Source organism: Ciona robusta, chromosome 4, assembly GCF_009617815.1.
Source record: "Ciona robusta chromosome 4, ASM961781v2".
NCBI lineage: Eukaryota > Metazoa > Chordata > Ascidiacea > Phlebobranchia > Cionidae > Ciona > Ciona robusta.
In genome coordinates, this window is record NC_143238.1 from 82,262 (window position 1) to 106,328 (window position 24,067).

General features: G+C 33.7%; 2 protein-coding genes and 1 long non-coding RNA gene across 5 annotated transcripts; 1 reads left to right on the forward strand and 2 right to left on the reverse strand.

The window, feature by feature from the left end:
• Window positions 1–2,602: 2,602 nt before the first annotated feature.
• Window positions 2,603–10,576, reverse strand: LOC149736234 (uncharacterized). The gene is made up of 13 exons (XM_089877394.1): window positions 10,113–10,576; window positions 9,968–10,022; window positions 9,163–9,374; window positions 9,036–9,081; window positions 8,908–8,975; window positions 6,158–6,261; window positions 5,176–6,088; window positions 5,056–5,106; window positions 4,654–4,840; window positions 4,236–4,389; window positions 3,542–3,650; window positions 3,297–3,439; window positions 2,603–3,106 (listed from the first exon to the last, which is right to left on the reverse strand). The coding sequence occupies exons 1-13, from the start codon at window positions 10,225–10,227 to the stop codon at window positions 2,921–2,923; spliced, it is 2,343 nt and encodes a 780-aa protein (XP_089733520.1). The 5' UTR covers window positions 10,228–10,576; the 3' UTR covers window positions 2,603–2,920.
• Window positions 10,577–13,033: 2,457 nt separating this feature from the next.
• Window positions 13,034–14,758, forward strand: LOC149736235 (uncharacterized). Its single transcript, XR_016384974.1, has 2 exons — window positions 13,034–13,787; window positions 14,056–14,758. It is a non-coding gene; the product is annotated as an uncharacterized LOC149736235 (long non-coding RNA).
• Window positions 14,745–22,080, reverse strand: LOC149736236 (uncharacterized). Of its 3 annotated transcripts, XM_089877396.1 has the most exons (6): window positions 21,656–22,077; window positions 20,657–21,553; window positions 19,991–20,077; window positions 19,257–19,472; window positions 15,492–16,215; window positions 14,745–15,041 (listed from the first exon to the last, which is right to left on the reverse strand). In XM_089877396.1, exons 2-5 carry the CDS (start codon window positions 20,682–20,684, stop codon window positions 16,034–16,036), a joined length of 513 nt encoding a protein of 170 aa, XP_089733522.1. In that variant the 5' UTR covers window positions 20,685–21,553; window positions 21,656–22,077; the 3' UTR covers window positions 14,745–15,041; window positions 15,492–16,033. The 3 variants fall into 3 exon arrangements, with proteins under 3 accessions (XP_089733522.1, XP_089733523.1, XP_089733524.1); XM_089877397.1 differs by having other exon boundaries at window positions 20,635–22,078; XM_089877398.1 differs by lacking the exon at window positions 19,991–20,077 and having other exon boundaries at window positions 20,657–22,080.
• Window positions 22,081–24,067: the final 1,987 nt, after the last annotated feature.

The following is a 24,067-nucleotide window of genomic DNA, read 5'->3' on the forward strand; positions in this document are numbered from 1 at the left end:
CGAGTGAATCAAACTATTAGCATTTAAGTGGGGACGCATTAAATGCACTACTTATACCATATTATCATTAATCGTAATTGAAACATTATTTTTAATTCAACATCATATGATTAATATTAACTTCTAACATTACCTAATTAATGCGTGATTACGGTTTGTCAAAATTCATTAAAACAAACGCGACGACAACGTTAACTTGTGTAAGTTTACAGTAAACACATGGTACAGGAATTGTACAAAGCGTATTTGCACATATTCTTTACCAATCACTCAATCCTCATACGTCAGAAGTTTTATTAGTTATAATACACGATCAGGCTATTTGGATATTATGTGTTAAAGGTGTCCCATCTTCCCCGACTGTACTATAATATGCTAATTAGTTTAAAACGTGCTCATTCATTAGATCTGTGATCTCTTGTTCAACTATAAGATACTGATAAAATAAAAAGATAATATTTCGAAAATAGATTCAAAATTTGGTCATTTGCACTTGGGGATAATTTATGAGAAGTGGCTTGTGCCAAAAACAGAGTAGTAAGACCCAATTTGTAACAAAAATAAAAACTTTATTAACAGTTACTATCAATTTTCTGTTATTACAAGTTCATATACATTTGTAGGATACAATATTTATTCATTGATGTTCGAACATTACCCATTGTCTTTCAAACAATACTAATTGTTATGCAATAATATAATGTATAGGTAACATGTTAAAGGGCCTAAACACACCCCACGTCACTTTTATTTTTTATGGTAAATTCATAAAGCGACCGTTTTATTGATTCCAAAAATACTTTGCTGATTAAAATTGGTCCAGTATAGGCGGAGATATTCGTCCTCAAACAGTGATCTCTAGCGCTATCTTTTTTTACTACGAGCTCCGTGATTGTGACGTAGGAACGTACTAGTTAGTGACTGATTCATTCGTAAAAGCGGAACCTGCCTTTTTTTTGTTCCTTTTTTGCGCTTTTTTTGTTCTCTCGTTTTTCGCTGAAAACACTGCCTCTCGTCTTTCTGAATGAGAGCGGCCACGCTTCAACAATTTTGTGACGTGATTGTCACGTGGGTAGTACACTTCTCAATTTTTTTCGCCACGCAACTTTCAAATCAGTTTTTTGAATTTCACGGTGTTTGAGCTGGAATATCTTTGGTTATACAGAACCGATTAAAACAAGTAAGGTGTCGTTGGAATTAGAAAAACACACTCTATTGATTAAAGCGAAGTACATTTGGGGTGTGTTTAGGCCCTTTAAAAACTATTGCAGTAGGGCAAGAAAAAGAATGTTTAGACTTAATTTTCAAAGCGTACAGCATTATTTCGTGTTATTTACGTATATTTCTATTTATAAATACACTTAATAATCAAAATTAACAATGATTTTAAACTGTCCTATCTTATCCTGTGCGTTTTCGAATTTGTAAAATTTCACCTGTTGTGCGGATCGCTAAATAACTCCTCTTGTGATTTATTATATTTTATTAAATTGGTGTCAATTAATAAAGGAATGATAGTACTGATTTGTGGTATTACCCAAAAACCGTCATCTTTTTGATTTTGGAAATATTTGGCAATATGTGCTTAAGTGTCCCATTTTCCCCCATTGTACTGTACTATAATTTCAGAAACAAAAATCATATTCCAGAAACAAAAAATTATTTTACAGAAACGAAAATATCGTTTCCCGGACGCGTTTTTTTGTTCTATAATGTATCTTAAATTCAGAAGCAAAAATCATTTTACAGAAAAGAAATGTTTGTTTCCCAAACGCGTTTTAGTTTCTGCAATGCATTTTAAATTCAGAAACATAAAATTTTTTGGAAACGAAATTATTGTTTTCTAGTTGCTTTTTTGTTTCTACTGTGTATTTTAAATGCAGAAACTAAAATCACATTCCAGAAACGAAAATAATGTTTCCCTCATGCGTTTTTGTTTCTACAATGTATTATAAATTCAGAAACAAAAATGTTTGTCCGGAAACGAAAGTAATGCTTCTCGAACGCGTTTTTGTTTCTACAACGTATTGTAAAGTCAGAAACAAAAATTTTATTCCAGAAACGAAATTATTGTTTCCCAAACGTGTTTTTGTTTCTAAAATGTAATTTAAATTAAGAAACAAAACTAATTTTACAGAAACGAAAATATTGTTTTCCAAACGCGTTTTTGTTTCTACAATGTATTGTAAAAAAACAGAAACATAGCCTAAATTTACAGGCTGTGCTTGTTTCTTGTGAAAGAGCGGTATCATCTTAGACAAAAAAGTAAGAATAGCAGGGTTAATACGACGTTGGGTAATACTAGCCCTGTACTGCATCACAGTAGGCTGCAGAAAAAGGGAAGGGTTGGAGCAATTGCCGTTAATTGTCTTGCTCAAAGATGCCCACAATGGTGGCAGCGACGAGCCTTGACCTATTAAATTTAATTCCTAATTGAAATACTTCCGACTGAAATGTCTACCATCATCACACGCTTTTATTTCACACTCCTTGGAAATATCCCTACCATTCATTTAACTTGGTCATTATGAACTACCCTTGTTGGTTCATTACAATTCTGCCGGTTTCTTATTTTTCTGACAATTGCAGTTTGCAACGATAATATGTTTATAAATCGCGTGTATTTGGATTACAACTAACTTGGTTGAGTCGCTATGAAAGCTCACGTGCAAAAATAGAAAAAATATGCAAAAGTTACAAACGAAACAAAACAAAATGAAATAAACTTCACGGATAATCACGTTAATATCACAGAAATGAACGGAAACATAAAAGTGTCTCACGTAAAAAAATAAGTCAAATATAACAGCACTCTAATTGAATATACGGTGACGTTGATCCTTAATGAAATATTAAAAAGTTAAAGCAAGTATATAAGAATAATGTCAAAGTGCAAATTTACGTAAATATTGTAAGCGACTTATTGACGACATGATCCATGAGTTGCTATGTCAATAAAATCTCTGTAATATGCAACTTTGGTGTAAATTCCTGGTTTAATGTCAGATATGTCTGTTGAACAACGTCTGGTGCCTGCGATGGCGATTCCAACTAGTTCCCAGCGACCATCGCTCCCTTGCTTCACTAAAGGTCCTCCAGAATCGCCCTGCAAAAGTAGATCATTTTTAATTATTAGGTTAATGACCCGCACTTTAAGTCTAAAAAAAACAACATATAAGATGAACAAATGTAAACTTGTATCATTGAACTAAAAACGACGGGCGAAAATTCAATCATAATGAGTACCATCAAACGTAGAAAACTTTTATGCTTGAATTTATTAACCGTATACTAACCGCGCATGCATCCTCATTGTAAGCACCGACCGTACATATCCATGCTTCATGAAAATGATTGGGCCAGTTGCTTCTACATTCGGCTGATGATATAAGAGGCAACCGAAGTTCTTTTAGTTTGTCTCTGGCTCCGTTTCCAACTCCTATAAAACATTTTTCGGAAATTATACTATAACCTATATAGCTGCTACTTTTATTTTATCAAAATAACTTTATTACTTTTAATAATATTAGTTCATACTTACGATAAGTTTCGCCCCATCCTGTTACCCAAACCTGATCATCCGGTTGCAATCTCTCGGTTTTTCCAGGAATACATGCTGGCTGAACATGACTCGTATAAAATGCTGGCGTCTGAAAGGCAAACCATTAAAATGTTTATATAGTCACGATATATTTGTCTTTGTTTTTTTAAAGTAGATTTTAAGCTTGTCGCATTAAACAAAACGGCAATTATAAGGTGTTGGGTCTAAAAATATGACAAACTCTTAGTTATAGTAGGGTGGAGAAAGATGGGACACTTTGTCAGACGAGTCTTTTTTAATTTTGTTTTACGGACCCCCGTGTAATTTTGTCCCATAAAATTAGTTTTGTGAAAGAAAAGATATAAACATAAGGAAAATAAGCAGGGGTAATATGACTTTAACTTAAGATAAAAAAAAACATGTTATAGATATAAAGTTTACATGGCAAAATAACTATCACAGCCGGTTAAATTCGATAGGTTAACTACAAGTTGCAGAATACTGCTAATGTAAATATATTTTAATTTGTCGCCTACCTCCCACACATTAGTTTTGTATATTTTTATTACCAAACTTTGATTTCTTTGCTTTTAATTCAATAATTTATACCTCAGGGGTAATTTAAACTTAATATACTGATATAATAACAAGATAATATATTCGAAATCCAATCATTTGTACTTTAGTTTGGCACCTTTAGTTTAGCAACAGCAATATCATGTCTCAATGAGCGAAAATCATATTTCGGGTGTACTTGAAATGAGTCTAATTCAAGAACTTGAATAAATTCTTCGGAGGTGTCTCTTTGGTATCGCCCGACGTGTATTGAGTATACTTCCACAAACTCTCTAGATGTGAACAAATATTATTTAAAACGAATAACAAACGGTACTGATATTACATTCAGGTCTGTAGTATACGGCAACTTTTTTCACAATCCTTAATCAATTTAATTACAATTTTTTAACGCAAAAAGTGTTTAGCGTTGCTTATAGATTGCGGATGCGTGCGTACATTAGATATAGTAGGATAGGTGAAGATGGGATATCCTCAGCACATAATATCAAGTATCCCGATCGTGTCTTATAGTTTGATTTACATTCATTACTTACTCTGCTAGGCCCATAGTTTTGGCACCTTTACGCAAATACGCCATGAAGCAATGACCTGCTGTAATTATCCAAGTTTTAGAAATAAGGGTCGCACCGCAAATATGCGTAAAACGATTATCATCACGAAATGTGCGTCTGAGAGAAGCTGTCCACGGCCAATACTTTACAGAGCCAGCTTCCCATCCACCTGTTGAAAAAAGTATTGAATTGACTAAACTGCCCACCTGTTAGATATTTATACAATACAGGAATCTTCTGGATGTATACCATCTACAAGTTAGGTATCCAATACTAAAAAAGAGAAGAAAAAACAAACACAGAACTCCTATTTGATTAAAATGGGTTTATAACTACACAAGCGGGTTTCTAGATGCGTTAATGAATTCATGAATTTCAACTTACCAACAATTCTTTGCATGACCTGTCCATCGGTAGCACGGTGACCACAGTTACCTGTTATTGTAGTTTTGTAAATATTTGGCTTGGATAAATACATTTATAGTTCACAAAAATATGACTTACGTGGGTAACATATTTCGGCGGGTTTTTCTCTTCTGTCATTTTCGTATATAATAGGAATACCATTTAATATGCTCGCCGTTAAAGTAGAAGGAGTCTGTGCAGTAGTTGGCTTAATAGTGGGTAATTTGTTAAAGGCAGTGCTGAATGAACTTGATAGGGGAAGCTTGTTTAAAAGCAATTCATTTAAAATCGAGTTTCCTTGTGTAGTTGGTTCTGGTCCAGATGGCAAAAGATTGCTCAAAATGTTTGAAAATTTGTTAAGATTGTTTTCTACAGTTGGAGTTTGGGGTGTCAAGCCGAGCAAATATTGTGTTAGAAATGTCCCACCGTTAAGGCTCGAAGCTGAAGGCGGCAGACTTGTAATTTGTAACGAACTGAGGATACTGCCAATCGGGTTCTGCTTGTTGGTAAAATAAGACGCCAATGCAGAATTTGCAGCACTTCCCAATGTATTTTGCGACACTCCTGTGTACGCCGCAATAGTCGGGTGATTTTGTATCAAGGGATTGATTGTTCCAAATGGTGTGCTTTGACTTGGCCGATTAATAAACACACCGTTACCATTATTTTGCCAGTTTAACTGCTGTAAGTTTTGAATACCACTTTGTAGATTAGACGGTGGTAACAAAATGTTGTTCTGATTTATATTGGTTGAAAATGGGAAACGCCCGGCAGTAAGTGAGTTGACTAATGCGTTAAGTCTTTTGCTTTGCCCAGAGTTGCCAACCTGAGTTCTGCCAGGTTGAAACTCTTGACGGATCCCGGACCATTGCTTCATTGATGTTATTGTTTGTGACAAATTAGTTTTAGGAACCACTTTCAGCCATGCAGTTTTATTCTCCTTCTTTTTAAAGCAGTAAGGTACCAGTGTTCCGTTTACTCTTTTTGTCACCGGATCGTAGCAACAGTTATTCTGTAAATTTAATAAAAGATGAAAAAAAATAAAGATATACTTCTTAACGTATGTTTTTGCAGCTCATACCTTTAAACAAGCCTGACATGCACTTTCCCCAATGTTTCGTCTGAGGCTTTCATTACCTGCGCACGAAATTCTTTCTTTGATGTTTGTGTCACATACCGTTGAACCTGTGGCAGTTTAATAATATTATTCATGTATAGGCTACTGGGATATGTTTACGACGTGTAAACTTATAGTTGAATACAAATAACTAATTATATTCTAGAGTGGGGAATACCTCCCAATATTTTCACATCCAATACATGTTTTTTTAGTGATACCATGAATTAGTACTATCGTACTGTTATTATTTAACAACAACTCAAAAATAAAACATAAACACACACGAGGAGTTATTCAGCGATTCCCACACTAGGTGTAAATTAACACCGTAACATTTTTTGTCTATCATTTAATGGCTACCAATAAACGAATTCATTGCTCGTCGTACTTACCATTGTGGACATGTTTGTCCTTATAAGCAAGACACTGAATAGCAATTACATCAATCCAGTGGCTTCTTACAAGTTGTCTACATTGTTAGCCAGCCATACATTACCAAAGAAATCTCATTCTTAATAATAATTACGCACGGAGTTAAATACGTAACTCTCAAGCACGTACCAAGTATATAGTAGGATGGGAGAAGATGGAACACTTTGTCATATGAGATTTTTTTATTTTTTTTTAACGGACCCCCATTTAATGATAATTCCGAAAATATAATAATAATAATAATAACTTTTATTGGTCTCTTCGATTACGGTAGCAAAGATTTAAAAATATTTTAAACGAAAAGACAGAAATATAATATATAATATATATGTAAATAAATATAGAAAATAATTTATATGCATAATATATATGTAAAATAGAAACAGCAAATTTTGAACAGGTAAAAAACTGCGAAATAGTAAGGTGCTAGTTTCGAATGCCGCAAAAATAATACTAAAGCCGATGAAATTTTGTAGTTTGCGTGTGCGAACGATTAAACTAGTTTTATAGCTTCATAAAGCAACCTTGAATATTTCGTACAGTTTGATTTTGTCTTATAAAACTAGTTTTAAACTTGTAAAAAAAGCGATATATGCATAGAAAAAATAAGCAAGGGTCAATATGACTTTATTTTAAAATAAAAAGAACAAAAAATATCGGTTTAATGTTGTATGTATAGAGTTTACATAGCAAAGAAACTAGCACAGTCTGTTAAATTCGGTAGGTTAACTACAAGTTGCAGAATACTGCTAATGTAAGTATATTTCAATTTAGTGTCCCATCTTCCCCCACATTGTAGTTTTGTATGTTTTCATTGCCAAACGTTTAAAGGTTTGCTTTTAGTTTATTAGTTTATACCTCAGGGGTTATTCAACTATAAGATACTGATATAATAGAAATATATTATTTTAAAAATATATTCGAAATTTAGTCATTTGCACTTGGAGATAACTTATGAGAAGTAGATTGTACGAAAAACAGTATTATAATACCCAATTTGTGACAAAAATAATATAAACTTTATTACCAGTTGTTATCATTTTTTCTTGTATTGCAAGTTTTTATACTTTTGTAGGGTACAATATTTATCAACTGATGTTCCAACAAAACCCATCGTCATTCAAACAATACCAATTGTTAAACAGTTAAAGAGCCTAAGCACACCCAAATGTACATCGCTTTAATAGATAGAGTGTGTTTTTCTAATTCCAACGACACCTTACTTGTTTTGATTGGTTTTGTATAACCAAAGTTATTCTAGCTCAAACACCGTGAAATTCATAAAAATGATTTCGAAAATTGCGTGGCGAAAAAAAATGAGAAGTGTACCACCCACGTGATAAATTACGTCACAAAATTGTTAAAGGGCCTAAACACACCCCAAATGTACATCGCTTCAATCGATAGATTGTGTTTTTCTAATTCCAACGACAACTTACTTGTTTTAATCAGTTCTGTATAACCAAAGATATTCCAGCTCAGACACCGTGAAATTCATAAAACTGATCGAAGCGTGGCCGCTCTCATTCAGAAAGGCGAGAGGCAGAGTTTTCAGCGAAAAACGAGAAAACAAAAAAAAACGCAGGTTTGCTTTTAATGAATAAATCAGTCACGTGACTATTACGTTCCTACGTCACAATCACGCAGCTCTTAGTAAAAAGAGGTTAGCGCTAGAGATCCCTGTTTCAGGACGAATATCTATGCCTATACTGGACCAATTTTAATAAGCAAATTATTTTGGGGATCAATAAAACGGTCGCTTTTTGAGTTTACCACAAAAAATGAAGGTGACGTGGGTATGTTTACGCTCTTTAATATAGGCAAGATGTTAAAAGCTATAGATAGGGCAAGGAAAAGAATGTTTAAACCCTTTTAAGAGCGTACAGTAATATTTCGTGTTATTTACGTATATTCCTAATAAAAAATACATTCAATATTTAAAATTAACAATAATTTTAAACCGTCCCATATTATCCTGTGTTGTTTCGATTTTGTAAAATTTCACCAGTTGTGCGAATTGCTAAAACTCCTCGTGCGTTTTTTTTTCGAATTGTTGTTAATTAATAAAGGAATGATAGTACTAATTTGTGGTATCACCCGAAACCGCAATCTTTTTTGATTTTGGAAATATTTGGCAATATGTGCGTGTCCCATCTTCCCCCATTGTACTATATAAATATAAACTAGTGTTAACTAGGTCGAAAAAAGTTACATTCATTAAATAATTGAATTGGGAAAATCGTACGTTAAGTTTGCACAATACACATCATATAACTTACCACTGACGCGCATAAATAATCTAGCCGTTTTCTGGCATCTCAGCTCATTGTCTATTTCTGTCGTTAATCTAAAAAAACGTGGTAAGTGATTAAGGCTAGCTTGTTGGTTTGGGTAATTTACTGCCTACATGTTGTTTGAATCCAATTTCTTGGGTGCCAACGTTTCATCCTTTTCTGAAATGAATTATATAGCGGGATTTAATATTGAAAAACGTTAGTAGTGTCACCATGAAATATTCAATATAAATTAGATACCACGAGCATCGAGTAGTTTTTGCATCCAAATCGGTATGAAAGTAGTTGTTGAAGTTGTTTCTGGTATAGTAGCTTGTGTCGTTGTTTTCGGTGTTGGTATGCTGTCTTGTACTGAGTAACACCATGGTACATTTAAAGTGAAAGTTGTCAAAAAACAACAACCCCTTGCTCTGCATTGCTTCGGTGTGATTCCCGCGAAACCGCATTCAACTCTAAAATATAAATGTTTCTAAAATCCCAATTGTTTTTGTGTAGTAGGGTGGGATAATACGGGACGATCAAGCACCCAATGCCTAATATTTTTAAACTCAAAATAGATGACCACGAATTAGTACTACACTTAATTGTTGGCAACACTTCAAAGAAATATATTAAAACACACAAAGACTTATTTAATTGTTCTTAAATCAAGGCTAAGTTTAGCAATTCGAAAACAGGCGGGGTATAAGACGAGACCATTTAAAATTCTTCGTGTTAATTTTGATTGATAAGTAAATTTATTAATACCGTCCATTTAAAATATGTACCTAGCTGTGAAAAGAGATTTTAAAAAAGCCCCGTCCAACCTTAACCTACTATGTAGTATAGAGTGGGAGAAGATAGGACACCTTTTTATTCTATGTTCTCGTCTCATTTCGAAGTAAACAAAGAACATTCAAAGAATTATAAAATCGTAACTTTACGAATCCTATAGAACGTTCTTGGTTGTTTAAAACACGATCAGGATATTTGGATATTATGTGCTAAAGGTGTCCCGTCTTCCCCTACCCTACTATATGTAAACTAAGAACTTTGTATACATTACCTAACTGCTTCTGGAATGTTCTTACATTGGGTTACGTTCACTCTACCCATCTTATCTATAAGAAAATGGGTTTTATTTTAACACAGCACTATACGCATAAAACTTTGCACAATCTGTACGATAATGATTATCCGGACTTTCTTACCAGGCGAAGAGAGTACTTGAGCTAAATTTATCCAAATATACATCAAGTGAACCACTCGCATCTTCAGATTCATATCTTGGTTCAAAGTTCTACTTGTTGTACCAGATCTATACATACAACGATTTAGAATGACTGAACGTATATATGTAAGCTAGTACGCACACACTATAAGCTACTACTGCGAAATTCGTGAAATATAAAAGTTACTTTAAAGCATATGATTGGTATGCCTTAGCACGGCATAAATATATAGAAGTTCCATAGTGGAAAGTCCATGTCTTGCTCAAAAATTATTAGTAGAACAATCGTTTTTGTTTCAACCAGTTAAAATTTTTGGTGACGAACGAACTTTTCGACTGGCACTTCACCGAACTAACGTTACAATCATATCCTCCGATCAGTTAACTAACTTAGCTACGAAAAAAACGTTTAACCATATAGGTAGACAATCTATGACACCGCTGAATGTCGAATCAAAATGATGCCCGCTCCATCGATGTACGCGATTTTGTTGAACATTATCATCGTAACACGGCCACCACCCGATCACGAAAGAGTGCATTAGAAGTGCACACCCAGCAAGACACGCAATGCGGTTCGCGTAACTATAACAAAACCCCCGATGTTTTGGTATCTAATTATTAGCGAACGCTAATGTCTGCATACCGGTCAGTATAAAATGATTAGAACGTCCCCATACAATCTCGATAAAACACTCTTGAATGGATACCAACAATTTTGTCTGATTCGGTCAATTTATGGTTTTGCATGGGTGTAGACTTACCGGGGATGAACAAAGGAATCCTTTGTTTATATGAAATCAGTGTGCTCTCTGATCGCATTTCAGCGACAAGTAATTCATGATCTTTAATTACGCTGCTTTAATAATCAGGTTGGGAAAAACATTATAACTATCTAAAGTTCCATGAAAGCTTTAGTTTTTTTGTTGGTGATTAACTAATGTGTAATGGTCCTTTTCACTCGGAAACTCCACCGGAAACGTAAAGCACTTACACATGAATCTATACAATTTGCGTATGCTACTTTGGTAATTGTAACCACTCTTACCAATAAAATTATTCACATTGTATTGTATTGGTATATGCCTGCTTTTGCATAAATTAAAACTTTTAAGACTGCTGAGCCGGTGTTTGATGTCTATATCGACGTGGAACCAATTAAAGTGGTTGAACTTGTATTCGGTTAGAACATTATACTCCTAAACACGACACACTTTCTAAAACATCCACGCTTAATTGCACATCGTTGGTTGAACAACTGGCGATATGTCAGGTTTGACAAACAGACAAATGTATATTTTTATCGCTTAATACGAATTTTGATATAGTACAATGGGGGAAGATAGGACACTTAAGTACATTTTGCCAAATATTTCCAAAATCAAAATAGATGACGGTTTTGGGGTAATACCACGAATTATTACTATCATTCCTTTATTAATTGACACCATTTTAATAAAATGTAATAGAACACACGAAGAGATATTTAGCGATCCGCACAACAAGTGAAATTTTACAAATTCGAAAACACACAGGATAAGATAGGACAGTTTTAAACCATTGTTAATTTTGATTATTAAGTGTATTTATAAATAGGAATATACGTAAATAACACGAAATAATACTGTACGCTTTGAAAATAAGGTCTAAACATTCTTTTTCTTGCCCTAATGCTATAGTTTTTAACATGTTGCCTATATAGTAGGGTGGGGAAAGATGGGACACCTTTAGCACATGATATCCAAACATCCTGATCTATTTTAAACAATTAACAACGATCTAGGGGAGTCGTGAGGATACGTTTTTATAATTCTTTGCATTTTCTTTGTTTACTACCAAATTGGGCGAGAAAATAGAATGAAAAGGTGTCCCATCTTCCCCCAACCTACTATACATAATATTATTGCATAACAATTGGTATTGTTTAAACGACAATGGGTAATGTTCGAACATCAATGGATAAATATTGTATCCAACAAGTGTATATGAACTTGTTATAACAGATAATTGATTATACTTATTGATAAAGTTTTTATTTTTGCCTCAAATTGGGTATTACTGCTCTTTTTTGGCACAAGCCACTTCTTATAAATTATCACCAAGTGCAAATGACCAAATTTCGAATATATTTTCAAAATATTATCTTTTTTTTATACCAGTATCTTATAGTTGAATATCCCCTGAGGTTTAAATTACTAAATTAAAAGCAAATCTTTAAAAGTTTGGCAATGAAAACATACAAAACTACAATGTGGGGGAAGATGGGACTCTAAATTGAAATATATTTACATTAGCAGTATTCTGCAACTTGTAGTCAACCTACCGAGTTTAACAGGCTGTGCTAGTTTCTTTGCTATGTAAACTTTTTATATATAACGTTAAACCGATATTTTTGTCGTTGTTTTTATCTCAAATTAAAGTCATATTGACCCCTGCCTATTTTCTTTAGCTTATATCTTAGTGTTTTTTTTACAAAACTAAAACTAGTTTTATGAGACAAAATCAAACTGTACGAAATATTCAAGGTTGTTTTATGAAGCTATGAAACTAGTTTAATCGTTCGCACACGCAAACTGAAAAAATTCATTGGCTTTACTATGATTTAGCGAGCATTAAAAATAGCACCTTACTATTTCGCATTTTTTACCTGTTCAAAGTATAGCCTACTGTTTCTATTTTACATATTTTTTTAATATTTAAAAACAGTAATCAGCTTTGACGGGCGTTTTATAAAGTCGTGATAAAATACTGTCGAATAATTCTGTAACCTTATTTTCCTGATTATCATTCAATGTGAGTCCGTAAAAAGAAAATTAAAAAAGAGTCTCGTCTGACAAAGTGTCCCATCTTCCCCCACCCTACTATATATGTGTTTTGGGAAATATAAGTTATAACAGACCACTTGCCACAAAAAAATCGATAGGTGGCGACCGAGAGTATGTCTTCCAAGCTAAGTCCATAGCAACGTATCTTTTTGCATTGGTTTAGCAAAGTTATGCGACGTTTTTGTTGAAACTGTGCTTGTGCGGTCGCTATTTTTTAATAATACTTCCACGTATAGTAGGGGTAGATATTGTTAAAGATATGTTGTATCAGATTCGTTGTTAAATCTATAACATATTCAAAGCTGGTGCGTGCGAAAATTCTATAAATATGTTTTTATGACGAATATTAATATTCATAATTAATATTTTTTCGAAGTTTAAATTTTTGATTTCAGAATCGGTACCGCTGGGGTCTAGTTAGTACAGTGTCCAAATTTTAGGTTGGTGGCACCAGTAGAAGGTATCGAAAATGGCCGCTAGAATATCTGTATTCTAGAATCACCTTGGTCAAAAAGATACGTTGCTATCATAGATATCATATATATAACTAGATAGCGCCATTGGCAAATTTTATGTCGCCATTTGGGCACGCTTGACTGCACACGTTTTGTCCCCATACGTAGCATCATAGCAACGTTGAGAGGTGTGCGCTGATTGATTTTTTGTGTTTACGAGTAATAGTATGCTTGATGCTGTTAAAATCATTCACGAATCTGTATTAAAAATGGGAATTTGGTCTATTTACAAAGATTTTCAATAAAAAAAGAAGAAAAATCAAAGAAAAAAGTCAAACAGAAGAACTTGAGTTGGAACTAATTGGTTTTGAAAAAGTATGCTCTTCATAAGTTGTTTTCTTATTTTGTGCCCACACGTCTTTGCTGTAAATTTTTTCCCAGATGGTGAAGGCGAATACTGTAGTATTTTTTGGCAATTAATTTGATTAAACCAAAAACATAGTTATCTGTAACAGTACAGTCGAACATGTGTGAGTCCAGGCATCTGAACCATTTCAATAAATTTATATTTTGTAGTACTGCATATGCTATTCCATTTAGTAAACCATGTGAACTTTAACTATATTTGCACGCCCCTCTTCAGAAAGACCAACACTTTCCAAGACTGATTGACACCCAAAGCCATTAATATAAGAGCTTCTTTGGCTACAGGAAATGAGTCATCCAATTCATTATCCCACCAAGATCAACAAACCCTCTGTATTTTGTACCATCCCATGACTGGTTGTTGTGTGGTTGTGTGGATGTAGCTTTGGCTTTTATAGCTACAAATGCAATCTCAGTAAAACCTGGTTCAGCTGAGACCTTCGTATACCACTTCCGAATTTGTGCTGGATGAGGCAGAGCTAATCCGAAACATCGTCGAACGAACATGAAGCTAGGCTTTTGTTGAATAAAACTGAAGCATAAGTGCAAATGCCTTCAATTCTTTCGGATAAACTTTTCCCATTCCGGATTTAAAACTATCCTTTTAAAAATTTATTTTGGCACTTTACCCAAATTTTTCTGCAGCATATTAGCACAATTCTCACTAATCATAATATTTTTCTTTATTGCACCAATTGCTTCTTTTAATGTTAAAATTTATTTTCCAGTCTTCGGGATTTTTCTTTAGTTTTATTTTAACAAGACTTAGCCGATCTATATTCTTTTGTATTTTTTTACCAAGTTCCAAATTACATTTTCCCATTGAATAACCAGCAATACTGGTTAAACAACCCATTACAGGAAGAGTCGGAAACAAAAAAAAATCCTTTTTTAACACACATACAATTCACTTCATGTTTTTCATGTTTATTTCTTTCACATTTATAAGATAATGTCAGTCACTGATATTTTGAAAATAAAGACAGAAAAGATAAGAAAATTAGCAATGCGAAACAATGCCATTGTGTAAAATACTGTGCATTAGAAATAGAAGAACTAGAGTTTTGTGTTGTCATTACACATCACAATGTATTAATATGTTGTTTTGGAAGTCTCTTTTAGCAGCTCGAAAAGTTTATTTTTAAGCTTTTAAAATCGGTTTCTTTTGTCGGAAAACTTGGCTTTGTTGTATTGGTTGGGGTTCTGTAAAGAAGAACAAGAGTTTATTGATTGCAAGCTATGGCTAATCTGGTGTATATAACTACTTACTAAGTTACTAGTAAGGTAAATGGCATACAAATTGTGGTTTATTTTTACACTTAAGACATCAAGTAATTACATTATTAATTTATAGCAGTTGTTAAACAGTATCTGCAAAACAGTTCGTAATTTAACCACATCTTCTATTAAATATTTATCAATTTTACCTATATAGTTTAATAGTTACTGGTTACATTTGTTTAGTCAATCCTGCAATTTTAAATTAAAAACTCTTTACACACATTAATTCCTAACATACATGAACTACTTTAATTTTACCACTTAGCGCGAAAAAGCGGTAATGTAAACCGGCCATGTGCTTAGCCATTAAAAAGTAACGCATTTACTTTACTATTTAAATCTTTAAAACGAAGAAAAACTGCTTATACTTACTTTCTTTCGACTATATCTACACAAACTGCCTTTCCCGCTGTCTAAATTGGGGCTCAAACTGAATCACTCAAGCGTGTCCTATTTTCGCTCACTGCTGCCATTGAGTGTGATTGAGTCGCGCTCTCTAGTTATATGTATAGCTCAGTGGTTGCTATGGACTTAGCTTGGAAGACATACTCTCGGTCGCCACCTATCGATTTTTTTTGTGGCAAGTGGTCTATTGTTTTGTCACAGCAAACGTTCAAAGTTAAAAGATCCAAATTCTATTGCTATAACTAATGTGAACTAAGCTAAGTACGACATGCTGTGATGGTATATAGTAAGTTGGGGCATTTTCCAATCTACTTTTTCGATTCATTTCTATTTGTTAAAAAAAAGGGCCGGAAGAATTATATAAGCCCTAGCCTCACGATTCTAAAAGATTGTTGAATCCCATCTAACTCCACAGCACTATAGCTTTGAAGACACCAAAAAGCTTCCTTCATGTATATTGGTTTGCATGGTTACAAATATGCCTCGTTTATTTATTTTTTTCGATTCACTTATTTTTTACTACGTGACCTACACCTTGAAGAATTTTTCTTATTTCTATATTTTCCGCTCATTGGTGTGGTATCAACGTGGTTATCCTCTGGGTGTACTTCATTTTTTTTGCTTTTATCTCTTGTGCTGTGATATTTTTCTTCTGATTTTTGAGGTGAGTTGTCACGGCGACTTAACCGGGCTGTAAAAAATATCAACACAGGCTGAAAGCATAGGTTATGAAGATTTAAACAAAACTGCCGAGAAATGAATGGTCCCACATTTAAGTCCAAAGCTAAGAACTATACAAACACATATAGTACAGTGGGGGGAGATGGGACACGTAAGCACATATTGCTCAATATATTTCCAAAATCAAAATACATGACGTTTTTTTACCAAGGTGATCCTAGAATACAGATATTCTAGCGGCCATTTTCGATACCTTCTACTGGTGCCACCAACCTAAAAGTTGGACACTGTACTAACTAGACCCCAGCGGTACCGATTCTAAAATAAAAAATTTAAAATTCGAAAAAATATTAATTATGAATATTAATATTCGTCATAAAAACATATTTATAGAATTTTCTCCCGATCCAGCTTCGAATATGTTATAGCGCTAAGTGATACCTAAAATATGAAACGTTATTTTCTTTAAAAAAGTGCGGGGATAGATGTTAAATATAAAAAAGTATGATCCTAACTTGAAGCATATAAATATTATATTTTCGATTTTTTTTCGAAAATATAACTTACGCATACATCTATGTAGGTCATTAGCATGTTATCCCCATCGAAAAAAAAATTAATTTCAACTTTTTTTTTATAACTGAATATTAATATTCGTCATAAAAAACATATTTATAGAATTTTCGCACGAACCAGCTTGGAATATGTTATAGCGCCACGAAATACCTAAAAAAACGAAATATCGTTTTCTTCAAAAAAGTGCTGCGGGGATAGATGTTAAATATTGTGGAGAGTATTAATTACTCGAATTTCGGGTTATTTACGGTTATCCTGTCCGTACTTACGCACCTGGAAATATACCAATAATTTTAATTTATTTGTTTCAATTAATACAAAAGGTTGTTTGTTCTTGAAGCCTCTAAGATTAATTAATAGGCTCGATCGAATTGTCGCAGACAATAATGAATGTCTAAAGGAAAGGAAGATAAACCTGTTTGTTATAGAAACGCCTGAAGTAGAGGTGCAAGGTCGCTTTCGCCCATTTTATGATAATCTTTGCACCTCCGTTATTTAATTTGCGAATGTGTTCATCTTTGGCATTTATAGAGTTTTAACGTTGTTGGCAAGGTCCACCAGAGAGGAGTTTTGTGCAGTTGTAATCTAAACACTTTACTCTTCTACTATTCTGCAAACTGATACGATGCAGAATTAATAGAAGAGTAAAAAGTGAGGAATAGTGACCAAACATTTAATGATCTCCTCGTTGTCTTTTCGTTGATCATCGTCGGATTCCTGTACTAGAATATAACTGAAAACACATAGTTATCATAGGTAGTAAACAAATTAGTCAGAGCAATTGATACAAAACCATTTAACGTCGATACTTTTAGCCTCACTAGGTATATCAATATTCTTATATTTACTGTTATAATTTTGTTATAAAAACATTTATGCGGATTAATATCTACTATTTTTGCGTCCGTGCAAATAAAATATATAAACTCGAAATTCGAGTAATTAATACTCTCCACAATATTTAACATCCATCCCCGCACTTTTTTGAAGAAAACGATATTTCATTTTTTAGGTATTTCGTGGCGCTATAACATATATCAAGCTGGTTCGTGCGAAAATTCTATCAATATGTTTTTTTATGACGAATATTAATATTCAGTTATAAAAAAAAAGTTGAAATTATTTTTTTTTCGATGGAGATAACATGCTAGTGACCTACATAGATGTATGCGTAAGTTATATTTTCGAAAAAAAAAACGAAAATATAATATTTATATGATTCAAGTTATGATCATACTTTTTTATATTTAACATCTATCCCCGCACTTTTGTAAAGAAAATAAAGTTTCATATTTTAGGTATCACTTAGCGCTATAACATATTCGAAGCTGGATCGGGAGAAAATTCTATAAATATGTTTTTATGACGAATATTAATATTCATAATTAATATTTTTTCGAATTTTAATTTTTTCATTTTAGAATCGGTACCGCTGGGGACTAGTTAGTACAGTGTCCAAATTTTAGGTTGGTGGCACCAGTAGAAGGTATCGAAAATGGCCGCTAGAATATCTGTATTCTAGAATCACCTTGGTCGTTTTTTTGGGTGATACCACGAGTTAGTACTATCATTGCTTTATTAATTGACAAAAAATTTAAAAATATAAAGAACACACGAGCAGTTATTTAGCCAAACGCACAATAGATGTAATTTAAAAAATTAAAAAACACACAGCAGGGTATAAAAGACAGGATAGTTTAAAATCATTGTTAATTTGGATTGATAAGTGAATTTGTTTTTAGGAAAATAATATTATATACGCTTTGAAAATTAAGTTTAAACATTCGTTTTCTTGCTCCACTGCCTATAATTTTGTTATCTATATTATATTATTAAATTAATGTAACTTACTTAATCTTCGCATGGCTGGAAACGAAAGTTGATATATCGCGGGTGTTCATACACCTCGTGCCAGTTCAAGTTACCATTTATGTTACTTTGTGGGTATTTTTTTATGTGTCGCTCATAATTTGGACAACCAAATAATGACCACTGGGTTATAGCCATTGCCGTTTTAAGTGTCTTGCCAAATATGTGGGCAAAGATGGGACACCAAGTTGAAATAGTTTTATGTGACAAAATCACACTGTACGAAATACTACAGATAGTTTTAACCAGTTTAATCGTTTACGCTCTACAAAACTTCTTCGGCTTTATTATCGTTTAGCGAGCATTCAAAATTAGCAGCTTACCATTTCTCATTTTTTTATCTGTTTTAAAAATACTGTTTCTATTTAATATGTTTGTTTTTTTTAAAAAAAAAACAGTAACCGATTTGACGCGCGTTTTATAAAGTCGTGATAATACTGTCGAATAATTTTGTAACATTATTTTTCTGATTATCATTAAAGATTAAAAAGGGGTTCGTGAAAGAGAAAACTAAATAAGTCTAGCCTAAGCAAGTGACCCCTATCTTGTCACATTACTACTATATATACATAGAGAGAGAGAGAGAGATAGCATGATGTAGTTCACCTTTGAATCTTTGAGTTACAATGTTGTCATTTACAAGCAATGGTTTATAGACCAGGTTTGTATGTAAACCATCACTAATATTTTCTGTTGACCCATGTTCTACTTGTAGAAGGACAAGTTTCTCTCTTTCTTTGTTTAATATCTCATTGGCAAACTTCGCAGACGTGCTGTTTAGATTCTTTAAAAGTCCTACTTCATCACACAAGTCGATTTGTACTGAAAAAGAACAAATATGAGAGGAGTACAAATGTTTTAAATAGATCATTGTACGGGCTAAAAGCTTGTCGGTGCCACCTTTTGTGGTGGTATGGGTCCTAAGGTAAGACACTTACGTGCTTAAGTGTCCCGTCTTTCCCCACTCCACTATATCTCAGTTTTAATACACACCTAACACTAATATTATGAGATATATATGCTTTAGTGAACGTTTAAACAGAATATATTATTATTATTATTATGCTTTTTAAGCCATTGAAAAAATGTTGTAGTCGTTTATAACCGAGTTTTAATATTTTACCACAGTTCTCATCTTTGCCAACAAAATTTTATTGATAATACTGTAACATTTTTTGGTCTAATATTAAAAGGGCAACCACATGGCCTACTAGAGATATTTCTACTCTCTAGTAGGTTGTGGTCTAACGTTGGCCGTGGTAACCGTAAAAAAAAGATTTAAAAACGTCTAACGCCGGGTCCCATCTGTCCCTACGTACTATATGTGTTATTAGATTTACTTTTAGCTGGGCAGTTGCATCTTACTTTCACGTCTTTTAGGAACAGGTGCATGAGGCAATCCGGATTAAACAGTTGTGAACGATTTTCTAAATGCAAATAGTCAGGATGATAAAAGCATTGTTCTAATCAATGAATGAATGAATGAATGTAACTTACTTTATCCTCGCGTGGCCGGAAAACGACAGTCGTTATCACACGGGTTTAACACCTCGTGCCAGCTTACGAGTTACCATGTATGTTACTTTGTGGGTGATTATTTTTTTGTGGATTTTTTCATTTTTTTTTATGTATGGCTGATAATTTGGACAACCCATTAGTGACCACTGGGTTGGAGCAATTGTCGTTAAGTGTCTTGCCCAAGAACACATACGCCCACAATGGTAGCAGCGACGAGCCTTGAACCCATTACCTAATGGTTACAGGCAGGCGCGCTAACCACTACGCCACGGCGCCGGACAAAAAATGCAAAAACTAAATAAACCAGAGTTAACCAAACATTGAATATTGTGTGACGTGGCACGGTGGTCGGTCTGTGTAAAGCATAACAGGTTCGAAACTTGATGTTGCTCATAATATAAGCATGCTGTGAAGAATGTCCCTTTGTTATAACTCGTTGCTGCCCTGATGTTACAATAAGTCTTACCTGTTGAACTTTGAAAACTCACCTCCGTATAATATGGTGACAAATGCCATGTTTAATTCTTGCTAACAATTATGTGATCTAAAACATCCAAAACAACATATACAGTGTACATTAAACTAATCTTCCGGCAACAAAAACGAAGTGCGTTTCATTATGTTAAATAAACAACAAATATTTAAGCTATCATTGAATAAAACCTATTTGTAATGCAGATATAACTTGTAGATACTTTTATGTAATACAATAATATCGCTATTTTTTGTTCATCTGCTTTGCCTCAACGTTGCTAACGGTACCAATGCTTACAAATACGACTGTCTCAAATTATAGCCTACCTGGCTTCATCAAACAAATCTAGAACAAACACGGTAGTTTGACAAATATATTCAGTCAACTACATACATAGTAGCGCTCCACGTTAAAACGCGGTCTACCCAACAGCTAAAGTATAGTAGTTACTTTCAAGTACTATTCACAAAACTAAAGAGCACTTTTATGTATAGTAATAGATAACTTGAATGAAACGCTGAAAAAAAAACTTACAAAAACCTTTCATCCTTACGTCATCCAGCTTATGAAGCATTATAGATTAATGTGTAAACGCTGGTTATCCGATGAACAAATCTTTGCATTGATAACAGCACGGTAGATTTAACGTAGCATTTAAAGAGCGTACCAAAAAATAAACTTGTGTACTGATAGATTTGTTTAAATGTTATCTAAAGGTCCCATAAAAGTTTTTAAAAAAGCTTTTGAAAAAAATAGGTTTCAAAACCGCGCATTCAACCGCTGGAGTAAAAAAGGCCGTGGCTCAATGCTTGGGATTTCCGATAAGTAAACATTTACTCAACTTTGTTGGGGCGCTACCGCGCATACGCTGTAGGCCGGAACGAGCACAATACGAGCTGGGATGTTCAATCTGGATGGAATTGGAAGTCAATCTCTTTTTTATTTTTAGCTAATTCCAGATGATTAATGGCAAATGAACTTCGTTTTACTTCCCTTTTTTTAAGATACTTACAATTTGGTATGCTTCAGTTTCTTGGAACCATGATCAAATTATAAACCATAGAATGCATAGATAATATATAAACTAAAAGAAACTGTTACCGATGGCATCATAAATATACAAACATATGTTTAGATATCTATGATGGAATTATATTTGTACATAGACACCGACGCTAGAGCATTATAAATACCTTACCCATAGTTAAATAAAGAAGTTGTATTATTAAACTATGCCTTACCGTAGATAAGGTATCTGTGGCATTATATACGCTTTCTCAGCGGTCGGATCTACGCAATCGAACGTGACGAATCTGCCACATTGGTCAACCATATCTATTGGTCAAACTTAAACTTTTCATTTATAGAGATCTATCTTTGGTCTAAACAGTGTAGTTATATATACATTGGTCTCAGTATAAATTTCAAACTGAAATCCTAGTTGCCCTTTTATTATCAGTATACTCTCTTAGTCTCTTGTTTAAAATGTGTCGAAAACGCTTATTAAAAATCTGTGTTAGTTTGTGATCTCGATGTTCGTAAGAAACATAACGTTTTGGTTGAGGGGTCATTGGAAGAATGTGGGGTTCATCGTGGAGGTCAGCTGAATTTTGTCGTAAATCTTGGCGATAAAGAATAGTAAACTTTAAAGTTTAAAACACAAATAGTTTCGTTCTGTAAAGTTGTTTTAGGTTAAATTAATTTGAACGAATTGCATATATGGAAACGTATCCTCCTAATGTGTGGCTTGTGTGGTGTTATACTGTATAAGTGCAAATCTGTGAGAAGGTTTTTCAGGGTTGCTTACGCGAACTTAAGAAAGTTCTTTCCTAAGTCGGTACACTATTAACTTTATGGCAATGGCTTTAAATATAGTTTATTTGCTATGCTAAATTAATCAGTTTCTTGTCATGTTTTAGCTTATATCTTCTGTTACCAACAAAGCAATTTTCATTCGCCATTTAAAAAAATGTAAAATACATTAATAAAAGTGTGATTAGATTAAGATATATCAAATTTTCCTTTTTAGGGGTAACTAACTACCTTCTTTCAGTTACCTTATCAATATATGTTAATAAAAACTACAAACCAAACCAGTGCATACATTGGATTTGTACAATTGGTTATTATGGTAAATCAAAAACACAAATGTCACAATGCCACATATGTTTAATCACAATACAGAGTTAAAAATTGCTCTAAATAGTTACTAGGGTGAGGTGTAACTCACTTCGTCACTTGTATTATAACAAAACGTGAAACTTAGTACAACTTTAACCATAGGCGCCGATTTTTTTAAATTGCAAAAGAGGCCACGATTATGATGACGTCATTCCTTTTGCAGAAATTAGGAAAATAAAACTGCTGCCTATCGTTCATGCGGTTATAAAACTGGCAAAATCGGGCAGTCTAACTCGTTCGCCGTTCTTTGAAGGACGTTGTTTGTACGCTACACATATGAACAATAATGATACCTCGAGAACCATCAATGCTGTTGATTATCACATAGGTCCTAATTTTATACAAACCTAGTGTTTGTGGGGTTTTTAATGTCTTTAAACTGTTTGTAGTTCGTTTTTAAGCAATTCGCAATATAGGCTTTGCCTGTCAACCGTTACTTTCGATAACATATTAATTATACTAGCAGCTAAAGTTTGTTCCAAAATATGTAGTAAGCACCTACGTCTGCAGATGGCTGTTAAAGTAGTAGATTGAACCCAAGGACATCAGCCACGCAAAAATATTAAACCGTTCAGTTGAAGCTTTTATGTGTTTAATGCAGACCAATGTATGTGTTATTTGTTTTATTCTAATACAGTTGTTGCATAACCGCAGGAACTTGTATTTGCAAAGACGCTAGCCATATACTCATAGCAAGCTGTTTTAAGTATAAAACTCGCTACTATGTCGAAACAAAGCATTATGCGTAGTTGAGAAAAACATTACGGATAGTGATCACTGGTACCCCAATCGAGGGCATAATAACTGAGTACGTTGGAATATATAGTTCTTTAAGTATTTGTGGCCCTAAAACCACTAGTTCTGTTTAATTTTAAATGGGTTTTAATAATAAATTGCAGCTATACGGAGCAGGTGCTGTACCGTCTGTATAATACAGAGTAGGCCGGCCTCGTCTGCACCATACGGCGCCTATGACTTTAACACAATGTGTTGAATTTGTGTTCTGTATGATTTTGATTAGCACCATTTCGACTTAACGGCATTTTTATAAGCCTTTCTTCTTTATAACGTCATTAGTGCGCGCTAAGCAACGGAACTATCACATCACAAGCAGCATTGTGATGCAATCCATTACCGTAAGGTCAGATGTTAAGAAATACCAACTTGCGGTGATACATTACGTCACAAGCGGAATTGTGATGCCACCCATTATCGGGACTTCCGTATTGCGTAATTCCACCTT

Excerpts from the sequence above, each read along its gene's own strand:
- LOC149736236 (XM_089877396.1), bottom strand. The coding sequence starts at position 20,684 with ATGGCATTTGTCACCATATTATACGGAG. Across the intron at positions 19,473-19,990 it reads ATGCAACTGCCCAGCTAAAA|TACAAATCGACTTGTGTGAT; the intron begins GTAAATCTAATA and ends GTTCTTTTTCAG. Across the intron at positions 16,216-19,256 it reads TGTAACTCAAAGATTCAAAG|CCCGGTTAAGTCGCCGTGAC; the intron begins GTGAACTACATC and ends TATTTTTTACAG.
- LOC149736234 (XM_089877394.1), bottom strand. The coding sequence starts at position 10,227 with ATGTATAGATCTGGTACAACAAGTAGAACTTTGAACCAAGATATGAAT. Across the intron at positions 4,841-5,055 it reads GGTCATGCAAAGAATTGTTG|GTGGATGGGAAGCTGGCTCT; the intron begins GTAAGTTGAAAT and ends TTTTTTCAACAG. Across the intron at positions 3,651-4,235 it reads TTGCTGTTGCTAAACTAAAG|ACGCCAGCATTTTATACGAG; the intron begins GTGCCAAACTAA and ends TTTGCCTTTCAG.